The sequence below is a fragment of the Manis pentadactyla genome, chromosome 10, assembly GCF_030020395.1.
Source record: "Manis pentadactyla isolate mManPen7 chromosome 10, mManPen7.hap1, whole genome shotgun sequence".
Classification (NCBI taxonomy): domain Eukaryota; kingdom Metazoa; phylum Chordata; class Mammalia; order Pholidota; family Manidae; genus Manis; species Manis pentadactyla.
In genome coordinates, this window is record NC_080028.1 from 49,174,172 (window position 1) to 49,201,837 (window position 27,666).

Sequence of the window (27,666 nt, forward strand, 5' to 3'; positions counted from 1 at the left end):
GCCCGCAGCCGCGCTCCCCGCCCTCGCACCGCGTTAGACCGCGCGCCCGCCGGAGGGACGCAGAGGGGCCGTTCCGAGGCCCGTAGAGGCCACCAGACCGCGGCACTTACCTCGTTACTGAGGCTCGGAGTCCCCGGCGAGGCCACGACGAGTCCAGGAATGGGGCAGCCCGCCGCCGCCGCCTGGCAAGTGAATCGCACCGGCCGGACGGCGGCTGCGTGGCCACGCCCCCGTACGGCAGGCCCTTCAGTCCAAAACTCGTCAGCAGGCGGCTTCGGCCGACGCCTGAGGAAAAGTGAGACTGGCTATGACGCGAGAGTGGTACTGAGGGGAACCACTTCCGGAGCAGAGGGACACGCACCGGAACTGCGCGCTCCTCTGGAACCCGGGCTCCGGCCGGCGGCCCAGAGGACGCTGTTCCCGCAGTGCCTGCACTCTGTAGGTGTTCAGGATGCTCATTTTATTATACTCGTTTGTAGACGTGGCCTGGGTTTGGAAGGACATTGGGTTTGTGTCCCAATGTGAGTGAAGGAGCTTTGATAGAAGGATTAATTGAGTGATCAGTCTTTGTGCCGAGTTTTTATCTAGTGTTTGTGATGATTCCTGCCCTTCTAACAACCACACCTTATCGTCCAGCCTTACATTATAGCTCAGCCTCGGACATACTCTTCTGCACACTGTAAGATTTAAATTTAGATAGTAAATGCTTAAAGCAAGACCAGGATGCACATTTACTGCTGCCTGTGGAAATAACTGTTTTGAAGGATTAGCCTGCGGAAGAGGAGGCGTAAGGAAGTGAGTCTGAATTAGAAAATATATTAATAGTTAACACCTGGTTTAAGTGAGCGTTGAAATGGGTCAAGCGCAAGGGCAATCACTTTGCATGAATTATCTCCAAAATATTCGTAGATATCCAGTGAGCTAGGAACTATTATCATGATTTTACAGATGTAGAAACGGACTTCGCAGGAGTCAACTATTTTATTTAGCCAGAGTTGACCAGCTGGGAGCGATCACTGCTGCTGAACTCCAGAGCTGGTTACATGGTCGGCGAGGCCCAGTGCAAAAAGAAAATACAGGAAACCTCATTCAAAAAGTAGGAAAAATGTCTTCTTTTTTCCGTGGTGTCTTGGTGTGTCATGTGTTTTTATTTGGCATTTAATCTGGAGCTCCACAAGCACAGAAATACTAATGGGGCTCATCTAGACCCTCACCTGTGCCTGGGACCCCTGCCGCAGGACTAAAAGAGGCGGGTCCTGGAACAAGAGGATGGTAGTTTCTGGGCAAAGACCCGGAGGTGGGAAGCCTGAGAACCCAACTGGGAGGATGTGGGAGGCAGGACACCACACGACCTGAAACTAAGACCTTGACAGGTTTTCCATTGGCCCCCTACATACAAAACTCAGAATTCAGATGAAATTATTGAGAGTTTCAAGACTGTGGTGAAAGCACATTTAAGCCAGTCCCTCTTATGACACTCTAAGAAGACAGCCCTGTGTGGAGCCCATGTTCTTCATTTGTGACTCTGTTTTTAAATTATGGGAATTCAGACTTTTATTTGGATTGGTGTTCTAGTTTCATGTGTGATTTGGATACAGATACTTTAATGACTTCTTCCTGTTTGACTAGTGTCACATAAAGATAATTTTTGCCATTAATAAATCATACACTGAATTGTAATTGTCTCCTTATTCATCTACTTCCCATGATTAAAACTGAGCTCTTGGAGTGTAGGGGCTTTTAACCCACGTGGTCGTAGGCACAACATACAAAAATACCTAGGAAAAGACATCTTAAAGACAAATGTAGAGCTTTATGGAAAATGCTGCTCTTGTTTGGGAGAGAGGTGTTAAAAAAATTGCTTCCATGTTGCTTCGTGTACTCTTCATGTTCTGTCTACACATGTCACAGGCTCTATAATGCTTTCTCTTGAGCACCCCTCTTGTTCTCCAGCACCTGGTTTCCCAGCCACCACAGTGTCCTCGAGCTCAGCAAATTTGTTTTTTACCTTTCCATAGCCCAAGCGCTCTCCTTGGCCTGGGATGCCCCCCTACCACATCTGGGTTCTCAAGTGCTACTTTTCAAGACCAGGTCAAATTCCACCCATCCTTTTTAAGAATCTTATTAATAGCCCCAAAGCAAGTTAATTTTTCTCATCAGCAGTTCATTCTTATATTGTTTTCAATAGTCTAATTTGAAATTTCTTTTGTACTATTTTTTTTACATTATAAGCTCTCAACAACCTTAGGTAGTCATTTTTAAAACAACTAATAGTTTTTCAGTGTCTCTTGCGTATTATTTCCAGGTCAGTCTATTTCCTCCTTTTGGTGCTAAAATCTCAAAAATTATTTTCATTCCTTACAGAGATTATTCTACTAATCTGCTCCGATTAAGCTATGCACATTTCCTCTAGTAATAATAATGTATTGTATTAATCAGGTTAAGTTTCTCTAGAAAGCAACACATCAAAGCCTACCTCTACATTTTATTCTTGAAGGTCTGATCTGGATCAGTTAAATGCTGTCATGTATCAGATAATGAAATTATTACCATTAAAAGCATCTAGTGTGAGACTGTTTCTCCTCTTTATTACAGTGTTCCAATTAGTGGAAGTAAGGATCCACCAGCATGTTCAGTGGGGGCTCAAGTTTTTTAATTTCAGTTTTCTCAAGAGTTTCTCAAATCCCACTGTATGTGTCTACTTGGTTACCATAACAAAATATCACAGACTGGGTAGCTTAAACAACAGAAATTAATTTTCTTTCAGTTCTGGAGGCTAGAAGTCCAAGATCAAGGTGCTGTCAGGGTTGTTTCTGATGAGAGCTCTCTTCCTGGCTTGTGAAGGCTGCCTTCCTGCTTTATCCTCACGTGGCCTTTCCAACGTGAGGGTAGAGACTCTAAGATAGAATCTGAGATGCAGACTCCTCTGGGGACTCCTCCCCTTCTTATAAGTATACCCATCCCTTTGGATTAGGGCTTCACATTTGTGAATTCATCTCATTTCCCTACCTCTCTAAAGACTTTTGTCTCCAACAACTATCACATCAAGAGTTAGAGCTTCAGTGTGAATTTGGGGGGACACACTTCATTCCATAGCACCCACTTTCTTTAGGAAAAGAAAATTACCCCAAAAGTAATCTTTTCCTGACAACTTTTTTTGCACTATCATTTCACTTTCAAAAATTGTAGCCATACATTTCTGGATTACAAGTAAAATCATGGGTATTTAGCAATCAGAAGGAAATTGAGAAGTAGACCCACACGTACATTGACAACTGATTTTCAAAAAAGTTGCAAAGACATTTCAGTGGGCAAAGGTAGTTTATTTCAAAAATTGTTCTAGAGCTATTGGACATCCACATGAAAAAATTTGACATTGACTCATATCTCACACCAATACAGAAACAATTTAAAAAGGATCATACCCCTAAATGTAAAACTTAAAACTATTATACTTCTAGGGGACAACATAGGACAAAAACACTGTGACCTAGGGTTAAGTAAAGATGTCCTGGATATCAAACAAAAACAGAATACATGTAAAGATACATTAATAAATTAGAGTGAATCAACATTAAACTTATACTCTTCAAAATACACTCTTAAGAGAGTGAAAAGAGAGGCCACACATAGAAAAATTTTGCAAATAATGTTTTATAAAGGACTCATCTATAATATGTAAAGAACTCTCCAATCTCAATAAGTAAAGAAACACCTCAATAAAAAAATAGGCAAAATATCTGAACAGATACGTCACCAAAAAAAATATGTAGACAGCAAACAAATTCATGGAAACATATTCAACATCATCATTAGGGAAGTGCAAATTAAAATCACAGTATGATATCATTACACACCTATTAGAATAGTTAAAAAGTCTGATCATATCAAGTGCTGGTGAGGATGTGGAGCAACTGGAAATCTCAAGCATCATTTGTGCACATGGAAAATGGAACAATCACTTTAGAAAGAGTCCAGGAGTTTCTTAAAGTATGCATTCAACACCCATATGATCTAGGCTTTCTCCTCTGAGAGCAATAAAGAAATGAAACTAACTCCATATAAAGAATTGCACATAAATGTTCAGAGGAGGTTCTTTTGTAATATCCAAAATATAGAAAAAAAACTCATTTCCATTTAATAGAAAAAGGAATAATCTGTGGTGTACACACAGACATGCAACAAACCAACTATCAGAAATAAGAAAGCATGATATACGCTACAATATGGATATATTTCAAAATAATTATACCAAGAGAATCTAGACAAAAGGAGTACATACTGTATTATTCCATTTATGTAAAATTCTAGAAAATGCAAGCTAATGTATAGTGACAACAAATAGATCAATGGTTGCCTGAGGACATGAGAAGGAAGGATAGAATGACTGGAGAGAGAAATTATTAAAGTTCATCAGGAATCTTTGGGAGTGATACATTATCTTGATTTCAAGGATAATATAACATTATATACATATATCAAAATATACCAAGCTGTGTACATTAATTTTTGCAGTTTATTCTTTCAGTTATACCTCAGTCAAGCTATTAAGTATATACACTTACCATTGAACTAGCGATTCTACCTCTAGAAAAATATGTAACAGTTATATTGGTTCAAATTAATTATTCATATATATATAAGGATATTCATTACATAACTATGTGTAATAAAAGATTGGAGGCAACCTGCCTGTCAACACATAACTGATTAATGGATACATGAAGAATAATAATCAGCTATTTATTTACTGGAATGGAAGGCTCTTCATAATAAATTGTTTAATGAATAATTCAAGTGGCATTACACTATAGTATGCTATTTTTTAGTGTGTTTGGAGGTAAGATATGTACATACAAATATCATATTTACTTGTTGGTATAGCATCTTGTTCTCTGGAGGGCAAGTCAGTGCCAGAAAACATGCATTAAATCTTTCCACTAATGTGCCCTTTTATATCTTTGAAATTTTGTACCATGTGTTAGTATAAACTTTTAAAATAATTTTTTGTTGCAGCTGTGAATTGAAGGCATATTTTCTCTCATTTCTGCCTATATTAACTGGCAGTGCCAGTACAGATACAAGCTATGATTTTTTTGATGTATTTATTGTTCCATCACTTACCCAAATTTTTCTTTTTGGAGAGAGGAGAATTTTCTAGGTATACAATAAAATATCAGAGAATTACATCTATTTTTCCAGTTTTTATTACTAATTATCTCATTTTTTGTATTAAATGTCCTAGAACTTTTAAAACAATGATAAGTAATAACACTAATAGCATTCATAGCTTGTTTCTGATTTTTTTTCTAGTTTTATTAAGAAATAAATGACATATATCACTATGTAAGTTTAAGGTATACAGCATGATGCTTTGCTTTACATATGTTGTGAAATGGTTACTACAGTAGGTTCAGCTAACATCCATCTTCTCTCAGGTAGGTAAAATAAAAAGGAAAGAAAAAAGAAAAAGGAAAAATTTTTCCTTGTGATAAGAGCTCTTAGAATTAACTCTGTTTTAACAACTTTCCATTGTATCATACAGTAGTATTAGCTATAGTCATCATCTTGTACATTACATCCCTAGTACTTATTTATCTTATAAATGGAAGTTTGTTTCTTTTGACTACCTTCCTCCAATTCCTCCTCCCCCTTCTCTCCACCTCTGGTAACCACAATTCTGATCTCTTTTTCTGTGAGTTTGGTTGTATGCGTGTAGTTTTTGTTTTGTTTTGTTTTCATATTCCACACATAAGTTAGACCATACAGTATTTATCTTTCTTTGTCTGGCTTATTTCACTTAGCATAATGCCTGTAAGGTCCATCCATGGTGTTGCAAATGGTAGGATTTCCTCCCTTTTATGGGTGAAAAATATCCCATTTTTTGTTTAGACCACAACTTCTTTATGTATTCATCAACTGACATACACTTAGGTTGTTTCCATTTCTTAACTATTGTAAATAATGCTTCTGTGAACATGGGGATGCAGATATCTTTTTGAGTTACTGTTTCTGTTTACTTTGGATGTATTCCCAGAAGTGGAATTGCTGGACCATATGGTATTCCTGTTTTTAATTTTTTGAGGCTTCACCATATTCTTTTCCATAGTGGCTATACCAGTTTACAGTCCTTTTCTCCATATACATGCCAACATTTGTTATCTCTTGTCTTTTTCATGAAGACCATTCTAAAAGGCATGAGGTGATATCTCACTGTGGTTTTAATTTGCATTTCCCTAATGACTAGTCAGTCATGTTGAGCATTTTTTCATGTACCTATTAGCCTTTTGTGTATCTTCTTTGGAGAAATATATATTCAGGTCCTTTGCCCATTTTTTAATTGGTTTGTTTGTTTTACTATTGAGCCATATGAGTTATTTGTGTATTTTAGATATTAACCCCTTATCAGATACATGGTTTAGGAATATTTTTTCCCATTCTGTAGGTTCTCTTTTGCTGTGGAGAAGCTTTTCAGTTTGATGTAGTACCGCTTGTTTGTTTTAGATTTTGTTGGTTGTGCTTTAGGTGTCATATCCAAAAAATCATTACTAAGACTAATGTCAAGGAATTTTATTCCTATGTTTTCTTCAGGAGTTTCATGGTTTTAGGTCTTTCATTAAGTCTTTAGTCCATTTTAAGTTAATTTTTCTGAGTGGTGTAAGAAAGGCTTCATTCTTTTACATGTGACTATCCAGTTATCCTAGCATCATTTATTGACGAGACTGTACTTTCTCCATCAAGTATTCTTGGCTCCCCTGTCAAATATTAGTTGACTGATATGCTTGGGTTTATTTCTGGGGTCTTGATTCTGTTCCATTGTCTATTTGTCTGTTTTTCTATCAGTACTATACTGTTTAATTTACTATAGTTTATCGTAAAGCTTGAAATCAGGAAGTGTGATGCCTCCTGCTTTGTTCTTCTTTCTCAGAATTTCTTTGGCTGTTTGGGATCTTTTGTGGTCCCATATAACTTTTAGAAGTGTTCTACTTCTGTAAAAAAAAATGCCATTAGAATATTCCTAAGGATTGCATTCAATTATGGATAGCTCTTGGTATCATTAACATTTTAATGATATTAATTATCCACTGCATGAACATGGGATGCCTTTCCATTTATTTGTATTTTCTTTGATTTATTTCTTCACTGACTTATAGTTTTCAGAGTAGAGATTTTTTACCTCCTTAGTTAAGTTTATTCCTAAGTGGATTTTTTACATTTTTTATGCTGTTGTAAAAAGGATCAAATTTTTTTTCCAGAAAATTTGTTGGAAGTATATAGAAATGCTACTGCATTTTATATGTTAAATTTGTATCCTGTAACTTCAGTGAATTCATTTATTAGACCTAACAGTTTTTTAGTTTACTATTTAGATTTTTTTAATATATAAAATCATCTCATCTGTAAGTAGAGACAATTTTTACTTCTTCATTTTCCAATTTGTATACTTTTTCTTGCCTGATTACTCTATCTAGGACTCCTAGTACTATGCTGAGTAGGAGTGGTGAGAGTGGACATCCTTATCTTGCTCCTAATCTTAGAGGAAAAGCCTTCAACCTTTCACCATTGAGTGTGTATGATGTTAGCTGTGAGTTTGTCTTATGTGTACTTTATTATGTTCAGATATGTTTCCTTCTATGTCTAATTTGTCAACAGTTTTTATGATGAATAGTGTTGAATTTTGTCAAATGTTTTTTCTGCCTGTATTGAGATGGGATCGTATGATTATTTTATTCTATAAATGTGTTATGTCACATCGATTAATTTATGTCATATATTATGTCATATATTGAACCAGCCTTGCATCCCTGGGATAATCGCACTTGACCATTGTGAATGACCTCTTAAATGTGTTGCTGAATTCAGTTTGCTAGTATTTTATGGAGAATTTTTGCATCTATATTCATTAGGAATATTGGCCTGGTCAGATGGGGCTGCAAGACACTCTTCCCAGTGAGGGGGGCTATGTCTGAGCCCCCTTGCCTGGGCAGAAGGAAGAGGGATTGTTCCAGGCTACTCTCAATTTCCCAAAGAGGCTCTTGGGTCAGGAAGAGCCACAGCTACCTGCTGCCTTGTCTGTAATTTGATATCCCTCGTGTGCATAACACAGGAACCTTCCACACCAGGTACTTGCTTTTCTCTGGGGACAATCAGGGCTGCTCACCTTCCTTTCAGCTCAAGCTCCACTGAACTACACCATTTCAGGACTTTGTCACCAGCCCTTTTGGTCAGATGGGGCTGGAAGATACACTCCACAGTGGATGGGACTATGATTCAGTTACTTGTCTGGGTATGAGCAAACCAGATGTTAGGGCCAGCAAAACTGCTTGAGGATCCAAATCAGGCAGGTCTGTGCCCCACTGAGTTCCATGATCAGATTACCTCCACAACTTGGTTCTGCTGATGAGCAAAGCTGCTGGTTAGAATTACTCCCTGGGCACTGCAGGTATGAACTTAGTCTGCCAAGATCCCTTTGCTGGTTATTGCAAGCCTCTCCTCTCTTTTCCATTGTGGTCAGGTTCCAGTAATTTTCCCCACAAATTCCTCTTTAACAAAAATTCCCCAAAATGCTGCAAGCTTAACAATATATTCCTAAGTAATCAATGGCTCAATGACCAAATAGAAAAAGAGATCAAGCAATATATGGAGACAGATGAAAACAACAACACAGCAGACCAAAACCTGTGGGATGCAGCAATGGCCATTCTAAGAGGAAAGTATATTGCAATACAGGCCTACCTCAAGAAAGAAGAACAATCCCACATGAACAGTCTAAACTCACAATTAATGAAACTAGAAAAAGAAGAACAAATGAGGTCCAAAATCAGTAGGAGGGACATAATAAAGATTAGAGCAGAAATAAATAAATTTGAGAAGATTAAAACAATAGAAAGAATCAATGAAAACAGGAGGTCATTCTCCCAGAAAATAAACAAAATAGATAAACCCCCAGCTAAAGTTTACAATATAAAAAAGTTAATTGTTTATCTTCTCCACTTCTATCATGATTAACTTACTGTAAATCTGAATTCTAATGCAGGTCCAAAAGAAGTGTTTGCAGCCAACACACAGATGAAACAGTTAAAAATGAAGAAAAAAAGAAGAAGGAGAAGGAGAAGGAAAAGGAGGAGATGGAGAAAGTATGGGAAGAGGAGTGGGAAGAGAAGAACCATCTTTGGTAAACAGGGCTCATATTCTTAATAGCAGAAATCTATGCAGCTTGCTCACTCAAGACCCTACAATAATGAGGCAAGCTTTCATGTCATTATTAGCAAAATTAAGAATTCACAAAATAACATCAAACTTGGAAACACATTAAAATTCCCAATTATTCTTACTCAGTGAAAAGTAATTTTACATATTATTTTTTAATAATACCTAACATCCTACTTTAAAGATATCATTATTTTTTTGGTTTTGGGGTTTTTTTTTTAATTTTTATTAAGGTATTATTGATATACACTCTTATGAAGGTTTCACATTAAAAAACAATGTGGTTAGTACATTAACCGTATTATCAAGTCCCACCCATACCCCAATGCAGTCACTGTCCATCAGTGCAGCAAGATGCCACAGATTCACTATTTGCCTTCTCTGTGCTACACTGTTCTCCCCGTGACCCCCTACACCATGTGTACTAAACATAATACCCCTCAATCCCCTTCTCTCTCCCTCGCCACCCACCCTCCCATACCCCACCCCTTTGGTAACCACTAGTCCCTTCTTGGAGTCTCTGAGTCTGCTGCTATTTTGTTCCTTCAGTTTTGCTTTGTTGTTATACTCCACAAATGAGGGAAATCATTTGGCACTTGTCTTTCTCTGCCTGGCTTTTTTCACTGAACATAATATCCTCCAGTTCCATCCATGTTGTTGCAAATGGTAGGATTTGTTTCTTTCCTAGGGCTGAATAGTATTCCATTTTGTGTATGTACCACATCGTCTTTATCCATTCATCTACTGATGTTCCATATCTTGGCTATTGTAAATAGTGCTGCGATAAACATTGGGGTGCGTATATCTTTTTGAGTCTGAGAAGTTGTATTCTTTGGGTAAATTCCAAGGAGTGGGATTCCCGGGTCAAATCGTATTTCTATTTTTAGTTTTTTGAGGAACCTCCATATTGCTTTCCACAATGGTTGAACTAGTTTACATTCCCACCAGCAGTGTAGGAGGGTTCCCCTTTCTCAACATCCTCACCAGCATTTGTCATTCTTAGTCTTTTTGATGCTGGCCATCTTTACTCGTGTGAGGTGATATCTTATTGTAGTTTTAATTTGCATTTCCCTGGATATCACTGTTTTTATAGATGAGATATCCTAGACAGGACAATGCTTTAGAGCATGTTGCTTAAATATGAAGAATTCAGTTAGTAATTAATCAGTACTCTGATTCAATGTGTGTGTCTATCCAATACCTCACAGATTCCTTATTCTGAAATTCATGGCCCACCTTGAGCTCCATGAAAGATTACTTTTGCCAAAGGTGTCAATGTGTTCTTTTCTTAAGCAAAGGCTTGTCTTGTGGGACACAGAGTAGGTGACCAAAAAAGAATATCAAGCAATGCCAGACCTAGTAGAGATCAGTCCTCCCCAAAGATTGCATTTAACAACCACGGAATCTAACCTTCAAAAAGAAAAAAAAAAGAATCTAGATAATTTTCTTTAGTAATAGATGAACAAAGAAGTTCTACTACTCATTCTAAATTCTAAACCACTACTCTGTCTTCACTTGTCCAAAATGGGAAATGAGAAAAAGCAATCCACTGATATAATTTTAAAAAGGCATTTGTAACATGCCTTTTTCACTTTACCAGTTTAAGCTTTAGTTTTAAAAAAGCTCCTCCATTGTTGTTTCCTGCATTTTCTAAGATATGTGAAATATTTCACCTTAGACTGGAAAATAAAGAGGAAATTCCAAGGCGATGATAAAAATAGCTTTGAACCATGATCCATCATTTTATTAAGTCTGTGAAAGAACCTTTGGCATGTTTATATCACATGGCACAGGGGAAATATCCTATTTCCAGATATGTTGAAAGAAACCCTTTCATCCTCCCGCAGCCACCAGATTCCTAGTTAATGTGAACTATTCTCTTTTTTCTTCCCCCAACTCTCAGTGAACACAAGGCCAACTAGAGATGTGAGAGCATTCCCAGGACAAGTCCTCTTTGCACATTTACACAAGGACCTGGCTGTATTTAAGGAAATGTACACATTGAAGTCTCAGTTTTTCCTTGGAACATAGAAACAGTTATTTCAGGAAGGACTGAACTGGAACAGGCCTCACAGCAAAGCTGCACACCAGGGCCCCAGCTGTAGATTCCCTGCCTGACCTACCTGAAACAGAGAAGCCAGTAGAGAGTGAGGGCTTCAGTTCTAGGGACTGCCTGTTTTGTCCACCTTTCCTTCTCAACCATTTCCACCAGCTGAGGAGCCTCCTTTATTGGAGTGTTGGTGAGGAACGTGATGGGATAAACAGATGGCCCAAGGCAGATAAGACCCTGAGGCATTCTGTGTTCTGCCTCATAAAGATGTTCCAATAGATCTCTCAGCAGGAGGTTTGGAGAAATTTGATCTGATGAACACAGAAGTATGAGGATTCAAAAAGATAGTGAGACTAGTTATAGATCCTAAGATAGACAAAAAATATATGTATGCTTTCCAAGCTACTGAATTGGAAAAGACAAGAGAATCAAAGCCAGCAGAGAAAAGCAGTTTTCTGAACCATAATTGGATGCATACACAGGTCCTTAGTATTTTGCTACACTAGAACATAGTAGACTCAATTGGAGATTTGTTTTAAATCTAAACTCTCCTTAGAGTTTAAATTTAAGCTTTTTATTTCAAGATAGTTGTAGATTCACATACAATTGTGAGAAATAATAGAGAGTTCTCCTTAAACCAGTTTCTCCCAAAAGGAATGTCTTGTAAAACTATAGTACAAATTCCCAACCAGGAATTGATGTCAACTGGAGACCTTTTATCAGTGTCTGGTCTCACCACCAAGATTATGAACCAACTGTTTGCATGTGAGGTCTAGACAGTGGGATTTTTGGAAAGCTTGCAGATGAGTATTGGGGCAGCCAGCCAGCTTTGATACCTGGCCTAGAGGGTAGCATGTGAATAGTAGGAACAGGAGAGATAAACTTATTGAGGTGATCATTTCTCAATAGATACGTATATCCAATCATCATGCTGTATACCTTAAAGTTACACAATGTTATATGTTAATTGTATCTCAACAGATTTGGAAAAAAATAAAAGAAGATTCACAGGAGTGATCTTGAAACCACATGGAGCAATGCCTTAAATTACATGTTAAGTAAGGTAAGTAGGTGACATTGGAGGCTTTGAAGTAGGGTAAAATTTAATGAGTTATTGTCTCCCTAATTAACTATTCTCCTTAACAGTCTGATTTCTGGAAAAAGTTTTGGGGGTTGAAAGATCTGAGCTCAGTATGCATCTACCACTAAATAACCTTAACACAAGAGTTAAAATTTCTAATATAACCTTTTTTATTTTAAATTGTGGGAGTAACAATTCCTATCTCTTAGATGTTTTGGATAAAATATTTAAACAGTCTACATTCAAGTTGTTCTACTGCAACTTGCTTCACTTAAAATGTTTATAATTCAATGAATGGTACAACCACACAGCTGGTTACACAAGTCAGAAATTACACATCTCTTTGATGCACCCATTTATCCAGCTCACCAACGTTGTGCTTCTGTATTCTTTCAAATCCATTTATTCTCTCAGTCTTTACTAGCAACCAAATGGTATAGGATACTATATTCTCTTGTACTATTACAATGATCTTCTAAGTATTTTGCATGTATCCATACAGCCTGCTTTATCCCAATATGGACTCTGTGTGATATATAACCACAGGGATATTTTTTTAAGGCAAATCTTATCATAGCCTCTCTTTCCTTAAAATAGTTCTCATGCATCAAAGGCTCAAGGCAGATGAGCACCATCCTTATCATGGCTTCAAATCCTGCATGTTTTGCCCTTCTTTACCTCTCCCCCTATACTCTATACCTTGTTTCATGTGTCCCTTTATTTTCTGTTCTTGACCTTCATATTTCCTTATTTACATGGCATGCTACTTATGAACCCTGGGCAAGGAACCCTATTAACTGCTACACTCTAAAATACCCCTCAATGGACCCATTCTTATACTAGAAAGGTACTCCTCTGATGGTTGACTTGTTCTCATAAATTGCATAATGCTTTCCAAAGCTCCTTTACAGTTCAGGGTAGTTCAGGACTCTCCCATCCAACCTCTTGTCCCTCACTCTTTCATGCTGAAGGAGTTCGTGGTCTAAGATTCTACAAGCCTCCTGTTTTTCTGCCCAATTTTTCTTTTCTCTCCCCACATGTATTTGGTCCCTAATGACTTCTTACATCTGGTCTGAAAACTGGGTGAGGACTGAGCAAGCAGAAAGTGTCCAGTGGCCCCAGAGTGAGGAGAAAACATATGCAAGGACAGTAAACAGCTGGAGACCAGCTGCTTGAACACATGGAGTACAGCCTTTCACTGTATCTGAGCTCAAATATTTCTTATTGAGTAGCACTTTGTGCATTTCCTAAGGAGCTTGTGTTCTTTTAAGTATTTCTTTTTCTTTGTTTCTCATTCTTCCTTTATGGGAAAAATGGTGGCATATTTAACTTTCCTCACTGTGTAAATGGCCAGTATTCAAAATTTGGTTGGGTTGTCAGCAAACCTCTGAGATAAATCTCAACAGCATCTTCCCCAAGATCAGATCCCTCAGTGTAGACTGATATTTGGAAAGCCACAAAACCAGAATGGACAGCGATATCAAGATCAAGATGACAAGATACAAGATGGGAAACTCTCAGACTCCACAGAAATTAAATGGACAATGACATGACTTGATCTTGAGGAAGAGCAGGCTGGCTCTTACCCTTACAGGTACTCTTTCTTCAGGTCAAAAAAACAAGATAAATGTATGCTGCTTCAAGAAAAAGACATTAAATACAGATATGGATAGATTAAAAGTAAAAAGATGAGACAAAAATACACCATAATGAAAAAAAGCTAGAGTGGCTGTATCAATATAAGGCAAAACAGGTGCCATAGGAAATCATATTACCAGAGATGAGTTAGGTCATTTCTCAGTGATGAAGGGGTCAGTTCATCAACAGTATTTAGCATCCAAAATGTTTGTGAACCTAATAACAGAGCTTCTACATAAATGAAAAAACAACTAACAGATCAGTGAAGAGAAAGAGAAAAATCCACTATTTTAGTTGGCTGTATCATATCCTTTTCTCAAAAATTAATAGAATGGGTAGAGAGTAAATCAGTAAGGATATAGAAGACTCAAAGAACACCATCAACCAACTTAACTGAATCTACATTTATAGAACAAATAACCTAAGGAACTAACCAAATAATCATTCCTTTCAACTGCCCACAGAATGTACACCAGGATAGGCCATATGCTGAGCATTAAAAGCAAGACGCAAAATTTTAAAGTAGATTAAGCCATTCTAAGTATATCTCTGTACTAATTAAGTTAAATTAGGAATCACTAATAGAAGATATCTGAGAAGTCCCCAAATATTTGAAAACTAAACAAAACACTTAGGTCAAATAAGTAATCTAAAATAAAATTAGAATATATATGCAAGGACTAGTCTGTGCCAAAGGAATCAGACACATTACCTTTATCTAGCTTAAGACAGAGTAGGGGAGGCAGATCTCAATCAATAATTCATACAATTACAAGTTATCTATGCCATGAAAGAAAAGTATATTGTGTATTTAAAGGATATTATATACCAAGAGGACAGTGGATATGGTCAGGGAAGACATCTATGAATGAAGTATTCTTAAAGTGCTAAACAAAGACTAAGTAAAGCTTAAATAGATAAGGTAGGGTGTCAAATAGTATGTTGAATTTCTGAGAGGACAAAATGTATAAAGAACGTGTTCAAAGCAATAATGGAAACTTCTAGATTTGGGGGGAAAAAAGTCACCACCATGCCTGGATTATAGCTTATAAGGAGGAGTTTAGTACAAGAAATATTTTAATACACTCAACGACTTGTACATCAGGCATAGAATGTGGAGGTTGTCCCAAATATTAGGGGCCCAAGTGTTACCAGCTAAGATAGTAGAAGTGACATTATAAGATTTGCATTTCAAACAGCTCATCCTTGCTACTCTGTGAGGAATGGATTAGAAAGATGAAAAGTAAAGGTATCCAAACCATTTAGGGAGATCTTGCACCATTCAAGGAAGAGCGAATAAATGGCAGCTTGCACAAACACACAGGCAATTAAGGATGCAAGTGAACAGCACCTGTGTCCCTGGTACACTGCTGCATTAATCCCTCATTGATTTATTCATTAAAACAAGCTCTACCAAGTTCCTTCTGTGTACAAAAAAAGAGTAAAATTTTCTCCCTGAAGATGTTCACTGTATATTTGAAAGATGCCATCAATATCTTTTCTTGTGATTATCATCAAATGCCTCTCTGTAGTGTATCATCACAGCCTAATTGTAGTGAACAGACTCAATTGTGGCTTGAACAAGAAAATACTTTCCTGAGATAATTCTTATGGTAAAACATACAGAAATAGCTATTTTTGTTGTGTGTATGCAAAAAAAACCCTCTGGTTTAAATATTGAACTTCATCTTTTATCCTCAAGTATTTAAGGAAAAGTTACAAATTCTGTCTCTGCAGTGGAATCTGTGTATCTGAAGGCTGAGGTCTATGTTTAGTCTAAATTGTATTGCTTGCTAATAATTTGAATGAAATTAATTTATTAAACAATAAGTTCTGAGGTATTTTGCAGCATTAAATTCTTTTCTTACTATGAACATGTATTAATTTCAAAATACTTATTCACTTCCTACCATATGAGGCATTTTGCTCAGAGCTCATTTAATTAAACTCTGTTTAATCTTCCATTAAATCATATCATAAGGAAACATGTTGGGGTACTGGGACTAGACCAACATAGAACAAAGTTTATCTAGAGTCTGTTGATTGAATTTGGGATTGAGTTTCCAGCTGAACCTTCATCTTCCCTGAGCCAAACTTATGAGGGGATTCCACATATGACCTCTGAGTTTCATTCATTGCTAGTTAGATGTAGGATTGAATGCCCTTCATAATGCACCTTTTTAAGGACCTACGTTTCCTTCAGCTATAGCCTTCTGCATCTTTTCTTCCTCGCTTTTCTAGACCATAGCTCTCCATAACACTTGGGGCTGCTGTTATGTTTCCTTTTCCTTAGATGTAACCACTTATCCTATCTGATTCTGCAGCCTCTGCACTTTATCTGGACCATGTGTCCTGTTCCATGGTCTGCTTTTCTGCTACATTTGTTGTGTTGGATCCATACAGTCCAAATATAAGTTGCTGTCTGAATTCCCTACTGCTAAAAAGAGCTCCCTTGGATATAAAAGAACTTGCATTTATCACTGACCTCCAGCTCTTGCTTCACCTCTCTGAAGTCATTTTCATTTAACTATTCTTTTTACCAGCCCTGGTTGATGCCGGGGTTCTTGAAGCCGAAGAATGATCTTCACAAACACTCAAGGTAGGAGAGCAAGGTACAGGCTTTTATTTAGAGATGAAGTGAGAGAACAGAGGTCCCAGCTCATGCCAGGAGGGGACAAGAGAGTCCGTGGTTGGCTCATTGTCTAGGGGTTTTATGCATGGTTGGGGATTTTCAGGAATGAGGGTAAAGGGTTAGGGGTGCAGACTTGTAAGACAACCTGCCCTGCCCACAAGGTGGTCTGGGTTGTTGTCTGTTTGCTTGGGTTGTTTATAGTTGAGATTGCTTGCCAAAGTAGTCTTTTGCCTAGGTTGCAGATTACTTGATTATGATTAGAGAATGGAAAATAGCACATAGTTACAGTTAAAATAAACTGGGCCTTTTAGCAGGATAAAGTAAAATTTACATTGTCATGATGTAATTGATACAACAAAATGATGGTTTATGCTGAGATACTTTTCTTTATCTGCAGAACACTCAAACATTCCAGGCCAAGTTGCTCCTGGCCTTTTGAGCTTTAAGCAATTTCACTAAAGAATGTCTATATTCCTAGTCATGTATACAAATCTTTACCCTAGAGAATTAATTAGTGTGACTCTGACTTTACATAATGCTTAACACAGAGTTTTGATAGGGACTTCTTTGCATATTGTTACATTGTTCTGAGTGTAATTATCTTGCTCTGCTTTTCTCTGGAGGCCCTCACCCTACTCTGCCTAATCCCATGGTTCCTGTCTCATGGTCCTGTCATCATGTTGGGTCTTGTTTGCTTTCTTGAGCCCCATGTTACTAACCAATATGATAATGTCCTGGTGAAATCCTTCTAACCATCTGGGTTTTACATTATGCCAGACTGTAACTACAATGGGAAAATATGTTCCCAGCCTGGGGCAAATAACCTTTAAAGCCAAAATCAGCCAAACGGAGAAATAAAGTGGGAGAAACCCATTTATTGCTTACAAGCAGTTCTCTACTTCTGCTTGCCATGTCTCTTGCAACCGGCTGCAAAAGGGGCCCCACCATACCTCTCTGGTCCAGATCTGCCTTTGTTTCCCTTGTAATCACTTATTGATATAGAGATGGACTACTTCTCTCCACCCCTTGGAAACACCTATTGTTTTGGAGATGCACTAAGGCCAGGTGAGAGAATGTGGAAATATTGCACATGGAGATTCTGGAAATATTGTAATTTTACCCACACAGACTTAAAATACAACTCAGATAAACACATTAAATTTCCACGTTTCAGTATCTTGTACGTCAGTTGTTTTTAAATCTATCTGTGCCCACATAGGGTTATATATCCCTTTAAGAATCTAATGAGAATTTTGGACACTCTTAAGAAAAAAGTACATAGAGAATTTATTTTGCATTTGGTTCCATGTTTTAAGAAGGAAAGGACTTGGCTTGGTGTCGCAGGGAAGTCAGATATAGTGAGATGAGAGACCAAAGTCAAGAAAGCAGAGTCAGTTTTAATGCACTCAACACAGAGCAGCAGAGAGGGCCTGCCTAAGATAAGACAGGCAGGCATGGATGCTCATTATGAGGCTTCTTTTATGTGGTTTTGGCTGGGCAGAGAGGTCCTTGATTGACAGTTGTCAACTCTCTAGGCTTCTTCTCATTGGTGAAATGGGGATGGGGCTGTGCTGTGCCTCTGATGTTTCTTATCTGGGGGACCCAGGACATTTCCTGAGTCACTCTTGGACCCTGTGGCTTTATCTGATTAACTCTTTGAGTCATTTCTGGCTTTCTGGTTCTATTTGATCAACTCCCTGAGTCATCTTTGGGGGGCCCTTTCTCCTTTTCATCCTGCTCATTTCTGTCTTTCTGCCTAACACATGGATCCTCTGAAGCACATCAATACATCCTTAAAAAATCATAAATCAGTTTCATGTCAAATGTCCAGAGACCACCTTCATTAGAAACACCTGAAATGTGGTTTAAAGCTGCAGTTTTTTTAACTCTATCAGAGACCTACAATTTCAATATTTCTGAAGTGGGAAATCTTTATGTTTGACAAGCAATCCGGACACTCTTACATCTACGAGGGTTTACAAACTGCTGTTGTAGGTCCTGAAGTAGTAACCATTTTGGTGTGTTGGGCACAGATGGATCATAGACACAAGGTTTCAAAAAATCTAGAAAATAAATCTCCCAGAAATCAGAAGCAAGTCTGGACCTGACTTTATTAGCAGTGGAACAAACTTGAAAATAATGCAGGATCCATCACACCTTAAGAACTCTTGCTGACCTCGGTGAAACTCCCAGGGAAATCCATTGTTAAGAAGACTTCAAAGTAGATTTTGAGGTTCCAAGTAATTTGGTTCCTCTAAATACTTAGCATTTCCCTTCATGGTTCATATTCAGTTTTCCATTACTCAACCTGAAAAGAAGATAGTGAGAAAAGCCAAGGGTCAAGTAATTGTATCACCACCATAGAGAGACAATGTGATTATTTAACAATCACATGAGAAAAGGCAGGCTTCAGCTCTGGCTCACCTGGGTCACCTTGACTACTCTGAGAATTCATGCACTTTATACAGATTTCTTGCCCTTGCACCTTATCTATAAAATGAGAGAATGGGTGTCCAGTGTCCCTTCCAAGTCTAACTTTTAGACCATATAGGACACTTACCTTAACATTTATTTCTGCAATAATGATCCACCAAGCACTCAATAAATTTTGGAACTATTAAAAATGAGAAAGGTATAATTTTCACTTTATTCCTACCTTCATAGATAAACATTCATTAATTTTGAAAGCTGAGGTATCTCTTTTTTTGCCATGTGATCTAATTTTAAAAAGCCTTCTTATCATCTTATTTATATATAGAGTTGTTTGAATGGCTCATCAGATCCAACCTTTAATATTGTTATTCAAGTTTAAAATATATTTTAGTGGTCAACACTAAGTAATCCGTGGGATTCATAATGCTCTTCATTCTCTGATATATTTTGATTGTTTGCTGTCTTCTGCAAAATGACAGCTCCATGGAAGCAAGAGGCAGGAGATTTTATATGTTTTGCTTACTACCTTACCTCTAGTGCTTAGAGCAATTCCTGGCACATAGTGGGTGTTTAATAAATACTGGCAGATGAATGACTCAATAATACATTTATTCCTACTTAAAAGCTGAATGTATCACATTTTCTCAGAAAATGAGTTTACTATTCAAGTGCTAAATATCCTCTTATGTTTCCTTTGGACAAACACCAAAGGCACATTTGAGAGAAAACTAGAGACACAGAAATATGTTCTATTACTCCCTCTGGATAAGAATAGCACTTCCTGATACAATGAAACATAACATCCTGACTTTTTGCCTCATTAAAGAGGCAGTGGTTGCCACAGGCCTTCCCATCAGAGCCACAGACGTGTTGGTAGGCAGATTGACTGTTTGTTTGTCCAGTTGGGTTCTCGTTGCTGGTACTGCCAGTCTACAGTAATGTTTAAGACCATTAGGTGAGTATAGGGAACTTAGTTTAATTCTGATATTGTAATAAAATTAATTATTGATTAAGCATTGTGCTAAATCAATCATTTTGTGGTCCTTTGTATTTTTATTTAATCCATGCAACAATATTGAAAGGAAAGTATACTGTGCCCTATTGTATAGTCTCAGGCACACAAGGTATTTCAGTGACAAGCCCACAACAATATGAGGATTAAATACCCATGCTGGGATCCAAACCCTGAGTTATCTGACTCTGGAGCCCCTGCTCTTACTACATGCCAGACTGCTGCCACTTTAATTCTTTGTAGACAAGCCTTTCCCTACCTGAGGAAGCAATAATTAAGGAAAAGTCACATACATATACAAATACAAAACACAAATGACCATATTTTTTTAGCCTTTCTTATTTTATATCCCATGAAAGAAAATGAATCAGGAGGTGGAATTCTGCAGAGTTCAGTTGAGTAGTACTTGAAGCATTTTCTCAGAATCAAGTTATAGAATGACAAAAGCCTGTGAACATAAAGAAGCTTTGACTAGCGGATGAGGACAGAGACACTACATGGAAGGGTGAGGAACTTCAACAGAAGGCTCAACGCTCTTACAACCAAGGAAGATGAACAGGTCTCTTGGTCTTTTCCATTGGTTCTAGGTAACCATGCTTTTCATACTAATCCATTACTTTCACTCACACATACTCTGTGAAATGGACAGGGTTAGCATCCCTGTTTCAGAAAAGAATATACAACTGAGAAATTTTAAGTGACAATCTAAACACTCAAAAACCTGCTGGTGGTGACATTAAGGTGTGGATGATATGAATGTCCCTGGGAGATTACTGCTTCATGCCAGCCTAGACATAGACCAGGAGGGACAGGCATATTTCATTTGAATGGATGTTGAGGAATGATAAGTTATGAGTTTAAAAACTCAGTTTCTGTTAAGATAATGTGATGTAGTAAGTGTTCTTGAACACTATTGGATGTGTTAAGTGTAGTGTCTAGGGTCATTGTTAAATGGATTTAGGAGACTGGTGGTTGGGAGAAAGACTGGCTAGGGAGGCAGTGCCCAGCAGGACTGAGAAGGGAAGAGATGAGCCACGGATGTGCACATGTTTGCAGTGATGACTTACGAATATCTCTTGTTCACTCATCTGACAAATAGCTCACGAGAATCTATTATATACCTGCCTTGTTCTAAGATCTGGGGATATCATTTGAAAAGAAATGCCACTTTAAGGAGTTCATGATACAATTGAATAAACAAATCAATTACAGAGTGATATGACACAGTCTATGTTAAAAGCAATCTTTAGATTTTCCAATACTAATTCATGGAAAATCAAAGGATTCTGTACAATGTGGATGATATCTGAGTGAGAGTGACATGAAATATCCAGTCATGTCCAATCATGGACATGGTTTAATCATGAAAAGTTTTAAGTGCCATGCTTAGGAATTTGGATTTTATCTTCTAGGTAGTGTGACACTACTGAAAATTTTTCAACAGGGTAAAATACATTAGATTTGTGCTTACAAGTAGCACTTAAGTGGTTTGTATATCATAGATGGGATGGAGATGGGCATGAAAGTTAAATTTGGTGGAGATATGGGCTCAGTTAATGAAGGTCTGAGCTAGTTCAGTATAGGTAGAAATGCTTGAGTGAAAAACAGAAGGCAATGAGAGATGAAATGGAAGGGCATACTTGCTACTCCTTAATAATCTTAGGTGTATACAAAAACAATCATCTCTAAATTCTTTCTCATTTCATTGAATTAGTGTCATTAGCGTTTATCATTAGTTCAGTGTTTCTGTTAACTATTTCAAGTCTTGAAAAATATAATGGCTGAGGTAAGTTACTGAGGGGAAAAAAAGAAATTAACACTAACCTGAATCTCCTTTAGATTGTGATTCAAAGGGTTGTCTACACTTTTTCTTTCTTGTTGAGTATAAAAAGGTCTTGATCTCTGTTGTTGCCTAGACAATCCTGGTTTTCCTTGCTGGCCAGAAGATCCTGGCTTCCCTTGCTGACCAGAAGATCCTGGTTTTCCTTGGTGGCCAGAAGATCCTGGTTTTCCATGGTGGCCAGAAGATCCTGGTTTTCCTTGCTGGCCAGAAGATCCTGGCTTCTCTTGCTGGCCAAAAGATCCTGGCTTCCCTTGCTGTCCAGAAGATCCTGGCTTCCCTTGCTGGCCAGAAGATCCTGGCTTCCCTTGCTGGCCAGAAGATACTGGCTTCTCTTGCTGGCCAAAAGATCCTGGCTTCCCTTGCTGTCCAGAAGATCCTGGCTTCCCTTGCTGGCCAGAAGATCCTGGCTTCTCTTGCTGGCCAGAAGATCCTGGCTTCCCTTGCTGGCCAGAAGATCCTGGTTTTCCTTGCTGGCCAGAAGATCCTGGCTTCCCTTGCTGGCCAGAAGATCCTGGCTTCCCTTGCTGGCCGGAAGATCCTGGTTTTCCTTGGTGGCCGGAAGATCCTGGTTTTCCTTGGTGGCCGGAAGATCCTGGTTTTCCTTGGTGGTCAGAAGATCCTGGTTTTCCTTGGTGGCCAAAAGATCCTGGCTTCCCTTGCTGGCTGGACAATCCTGGTTTTCCTTGGTGGCCAGAAGATCCTGGCTTCCCTTGCTCATTAGAAGCCTCTGGATTCCCTTCCTCATTAGATCCTCCTGAATTCCCTTGAAGACTCCCAGGCTGATTGGAATCCCCTGGTTCTCCTGGCTGGTTAGGATGCCCTGGTCGTCCTTGCATGTTGCTGCCTCCCAGCTTAGTCGATTCCTTTTGTCCCCTTTGACTGTTAGCTTCGTTTGTTCCCTCTAGAATAAGTGCAGATTCTGGACCCTCTTGTAGTTTAAAAACACTTGTTTTCAAAGGTTGGGTTGAAGATACTGGAATATACCATAAACACAAAAGTAAAAATGAAGTTATTCAACTTAAAGAATTTAAATCAATAGCATTCATTCCCACAATATAGTATGTATTTAATGCCTCTTTGATTTTTTTTAACCAAACCTCAAGGCAGAATCTTCCCATTACATCTCATAACCTGAATATTTTGGTCCCTTCATTTTTTTTCTTGACCGTATTACACGTTTTCCAACAATCATGGGATCAAGCAGGCTTGTCCTGCTTCTAAATTGGAATCTGAATTATTTGAACTGGGCCTTCATACTATCCCAAGTTCCTTTTAATGATTCCCTGATGAATCAAGCATGTGCTCTGTAATGCCTATTAAAACCTTCTTCACATCACAGAACCCTTTCCAATATTTCCAGCCTTACCCTACAGAAGATGCCATCATAAACATTCCAGACATAAAAGCTGTCAGGCATGAGCTCCCCTCTGTACTCTCTTCATCTCTCTGCTTTCTGTGGCCAGGTTCTTCTCCCTTGCCCCTGTCCTAAAGGCAGTGGTTTCCCTTCTTCAGAACATACTTTCTTTTTCAGTCAGCTTTAGGTCCACCATGTCCCATTAAGGCCCTAGCATCAATCAATCAACCATACTCTCTCTGGTGGTTACTTGTTCCTTTCTTTAGTGGGCAAACTCCTCAAGGAGATGTTAGATATTATCTGACTATTTCTTAAAACCTACATTTCGTAACTCATCTTTTCTACTGCTTCTCAAGTTTATTGTGGAAGTCCATCCATCACTATATATATATATACATATGTACAATTCATATATTCCAAAATGAGAAGCATCTAGAAAACAATGAATAAGAAAATGGAGTGGCTTTGGGGCCACTGAATACAATGGTATCCACTGGGTATTATGCTTCTTGTTCTCAGTTTGGTACAAATGTTTCTTTTTGGCCTCCTTACCTTTTCCATTTGATGATTCCTCTTTCTTCCCTCACTTCTTAAGTTGGGATTTCCTCAAAAGTTTTATTCAGTCAGGCTCACTTTCACAAGGTTCCTTGGTAATTTTTTCAGTTTATACAATCTTAAATTATTTCAATATAAATGGTTCCAAATCTATACCTAGGGTTCCACTTGCATTTACAATTGCCCTGCTTTACATTCCAGTGAGTGTACACACTTGTGCCTTGAAATAAATTTAACTAAGGTTAAATCCATCCATTGAGCATCCTATGGAAACCTACCTTGTTGGTGGTTAGGGTTCTAGCCCAGGCACAGAAGTTTAGATCAGTAACCTGGCTTACTAAACTGTGATAGAGCATGGAGCAGGGTCTGTGGATGTAATCCAAGCATTCATTCAAATTCACCAAAAACATTACAACAAATTTAAAGTCTATTACTATGCCAGAACTATAGTAAGATTGAGAGAGACAATTATAAGGCACTTATGGTTCTGCCCTCAAGAAACTGACAATCTAACAGTGGGTGCAAACAAACAAACAGGAATTTATAGTAGTATGATCAATGCTACAATGTAAGAAGTAAATCAGACAATAGACCCAGAGTCAAGATAGCAGAGAGTGGGTATCATTTCCCCTTTCTGAAGGAGGTGACACATAAGAAGTATAGGCTATAGTCAGAAAAATGGGTAAGGAAAGAAATATTTTCAGCTGAGAATTGAGTACATGATGTGATTTCTAAGAACCAAACATCGCTCTTAACAAGAACTAACTTCAAGTAGACATCAATTAAAATAGAGAAATAGATAAAATGAGGGAAAAAAACAGATTGGTGATCTTTTTAGTTGTTAATTGTGTTTAGCTTTTTAGTAGGTTATACAAGAAAATTGAATCAAATCCTAAAGATGAAAAGGGTAAACAGTTTAAAATAGCTTTCTCTTCCCAATACCCTCCATCTCTCTCCCTACCTAGAACCCAGTTATATGTACCAGGTTTTTCACACAAAATACATTATCGATAATGTATTTTTAAATATATTTTAATGTCTTTCCACACAATTGGTAGCACACTGTATACACTGTTTTATTCCTTATTTTCTCCTTTGACAGTGCAATGAGGATATCTCAATGTCAATGCATATAAAGCACCTTAATTATTTTCCCTAATTAGCTGTTTATTATCTCAGTTGTTAAGTTTATTATAATTTATTTAACCAGTTTCAAGGAATGAGCAGCTAGTTTATTTCCTCTTCTACTATTACAATGATTTCATAAAAATCCTAATAATGCATCATTTCTCATATTTATACATTTGTAAGATAAAAATTAGGGGTGGAATTCTTAGGTAAAAAAATAACTAAGATATCAAAATGTGGTTTTGATCATCTATTTTTTAAGTTAAATTTTTATAAAATAATTATCTTCAATTTTGTAGTGTATTTTTCTCTTCTGATTTTTACAGACTCTAAATACATGCTGGGCCTTGCTTTATTGTAATAGGCATTCTCTCTTCTTCACCCTCCAGGTCAATATAACCACTACATCTAGTATTAATATACTTTCTTCCAACAACAAATACCTGCTGAATACATACTAAATGCCATTTAGCAAGACACTGAAGTACATAAGAGATGTGGTACCTGCCATCATGGAACACACATGTCCTAGTAAGGGATATTATCTGCATGCTATTTTTTCTCTAATATATATATATTATATACATATACGTATATGTATATATACATATATGTATATAATAACCACCAGAAAGAGTATGGTTTTATATATATATATATTCTTTTCTCCTCCCTTTTCTATCCCATCACTTAGCTCTATATTCTTATTTCTTAACTCTGTTACTACAACAGCTCCCTAAGTGGCATCTCTGTACAACTTTTCTCATACATAATCCATTTTTGATATCACTACAGATTGATATTTCCCAGCAGAAGGGTTCTGATCACACCTACACTTAACAATCTGAAACAACTACAATGTTTTCAATGAAAAGAGAACCACTATTTCTTGTGTTCCAACTACAAGGAGCTAAAGGTCATAGACACTTTACTTTTGGTATTTCCTTTCACTAGATGTAAGAAAAAATTGTCAATAGGAGGTCATAATTTGGAGATAAGTTGGATTCTGTTTCATTTATTGTAATCTTACATTGAAAAACATATACTATTTGTGCCATTTATCTTGAGAAATCTACATCACCAGCTGAAAATTTCCAAAACAGATAACCTAACGGTACTAAGGTAAGGAATACAGAAAAGTATGTTGAGTGATAGGCACTGAAGAATTCAAGTAATGGCAGCTGGTGCTAATGTACACATGATTCCTGTAACAATCTGTTATTTCTATTTTAAAAAATGAGAAAACTCAGGCTAAAGTAAGTTGTATTTTCCAAGAGCACATACATAGAAAATTGTAAACCCAGGATTTGAACCCCTTTCTATATGACCATACAGTCCTAGATGATTATGCAAAAACCATATCCTTAAAGGTAGATGAACCTGAATATTCACAGACTTCATAATCCTTTTAGACAAGTTTTCTTTCCACTGTAATGTTTTGCTTTCCCTCTTCCCTTCCCCTGTTTCTCCTAAGCCACACCAAACTATTCATTGTTATATCATCCAGTTACTGGTTTTATGCCTCTTGTCTATATTTATGTCATCTGAAATTACTTCTTCCATCTTTCTGTGTGGCAGATATTTCCCATTTAAAAAATTTCTGACAAAGTATTACTAAGTCACTCAACATTTCTACTTCTTTACTTTGAGAGTTGAAAGCAAAGTCATTGAATGTGACTTTTCTTACCTGAGAATATGGCCAAGAACATCAAGGGAAGGAAAATGGAAGCCCCCATATTAGAGTCAGTTGTTTCAGACTTGGTTGTTGGATGGTTCTAAGGATAACTCTTCAGTAGATCCTTTCTGAATAAACCATGCTGATCACCACCATGTTATATATTTGAAAAATCCTCCACCCTAATTGCTACACATTGTCACTTTGTTAAAAAATTACAGAGTAACATTCACAAACTGGAAGGTGTTGCTTCTTGAGTGGATTGTCATTTTTAAAATTAGCTTCACACCCCAACTCCCATAATAACCAGACTTTAATATGCTTCTATCAGATATCTTCCTCACAGAAAAAAAAGAAAAAAAGGTGAAACCCATCTGAGAAAGTGGTAAATTCAATGTTTACTTTTTTATTGTTGATAGATGACTTATCTTCAGTCAGTACTGTTATTGACCCAGTAAATTTTTATATTCACAATAAGATTCCCATGACATTTTCCAGCAAATCAATTATGTGCCAATTATTTACCTCAAATTATATTTTAAAAGCAAGTAAAAATGCATTGAGTGTTGGTCATTAGTAAGTGATGAATGCATCTAGTATGGAATGATGATAGGTAATGCATTTTTATGAGGTAACAAGGGACAATAGATCTCACATTGGAGAACAACATTACACCGCTGGCCCTCATGCTTCAAGCTATTAAGCCAAACAGAAACTGCTGTGAAAATCACTTTGGGCTCTTAGTCTGTCATAAACTCAGTATTATAAAACACTGGAATGCTGTGTTCAAGACTGGTTGCCTTATGTAAGAGAAACTTGAATTAGTGGAATCATGTCCAAAAGAAGATGACCTTGATAAGTGAGGTCTAGAAGCCATAAGGCATGAGGTTGGTTTATGGCAGGCAGAAATATAAGCTTGAATAAAGGCTGACTTAAGAGTGATGTTGCCACTGGGTTCATCACTGAAGGGCGTTGACATGGAAAAGGAAGTTATTATTTTATCTGAGTAGATCCAGATGGAGATGCAGGATAAACATTTATGACTTCTAAAGAAA

General features: G+C 37.5%; 1 protein-coding gene and 1 long non-coding RNA gene across 3 annotated transcripts in view; one reads left to right on the forward strand and one right to left on the reverse strand.

The window, feature by feature from the left end:
* The first annotated feature begins 375 nt into the window (after positions 1-375).
* LOC118909796 (uncharacterized) overlaps positions 376-27,666 on the forward strand; it is a 34,668-nt gene continuing 7,377 nt past the window's right edge. The window contains exons 1-4 of one of the 2 annotated variants that reach the window (XR_008992041.1): positions 376-1,096; positions 9,038-9,175; positions 12,242-12,323; positions 21,973-22,103. This is a non-coding gene — a long non-coding RNA (uncharacterized LOC118909796). Of the gene's footprint in view, positions 1,097-9,037; positions 9,176-12,241; positions 12,324-21,972; positions 22,104-27,666 lie in introns of those variants that run through there. The other variant, XR_008992040.1, reaches the window with a different exon arrangement.
* On the reverse strand, positions 18,705-26,769 carry MARCOL (MARCO like). The gene is made up of 3 exons (XM_057486800.1): positions 26,624-26,769; positions 21,881-22,872; positions 18,705-18,919 (listed from the first exon to the last, which is right to left on the reverse strand). The coding sequence occupies exons 1-3, from the start codon at positions 26,670-26,672 to the stop codon at positions 18,911-18,913; spliced, it is 1,050 nt and encodes a 349-aa protein (XP_057342783.1). The 5' UTR covers positions 26,673-26,769; the 3' UTR covers positions 18,705-18,910.

Bases quoted from the DNA above. Each gene is read 5' to 3' on its own strand.
- MARCOL (XM_057486800.1), bottom strand. From the start codon at position 26,672: ATGGGGGCTTCCATTTTCCTTCCCTTGATGTTCTTGGCCATATTCTCA. The intron at 22,873-26,623 runs GTAAGAAAAGTC...GGTATATTCCAG, and splicing joins GTTCTTGGCCATATTCTCAG to TATCTTCAACCCAACCTTTG.